The 223-nt window shown below is 73.5% G+C and overlaps 1 protein-coding gene across 1 annotated transcript in view; it reads right to left on the reverse strand.

The window, feature by feature from the left end:
- Positions 1 to 223, reverse strand: part of RAB31 (RAB31, member RAS oncogene family) — a 114,933-nt gene extending 114,710 nt beyond the window's left edge. Inside the window, exon 1 of the mRNA XM_006763270.2 lies at positions 74 to 223. Coding sequence (XP_006763333.1) covers positions 74 to 112 — 39 coding nt within the window. The 5' untranslated portion in view covers positions 113 to 223. The remainder of the gene's footprint in view (positions 1 to 73) is intronic.

Genomic DNA, 223 nt, shown 5'->3' on the forward strand with positions numbered 1-223 from the left:
AACGATAGTCAAGCAGGGGGCGTGGGAGGCGCGCGGTCGAGGGTGTCCCCGGCGGCGGCAGCGCAGGACTCACCCCGAGAAGGCACACTTTGAGCTCCCGTATCGCCATCATGTGCTCGGGACCGGTCCGGGCAGGGGCTCAGCATCCTCCGGGGCCGACCGCCGCGCCCACGCCGAGCCAGCGGCCTCCAGCTCCGCCTTTCCCTCGCGGCGCCGCTGGCGG

The sequence above is a fragment of the Myotis davidii genome, unplaced genomic scaffold (assembly GCF_000327345.1).
Source record: "Myotis davidii unplaced genomic scaffold, ASM32734v1 scaffold78, whole genome shotgun sequence".
NCBI classification, from domain to species: domain Eukaryota; kingdom Metazoa; phylum Chordata; class Mammalia; order Chiroptera; family Vespertilionidae; genus Myotis; species Myotis davidii.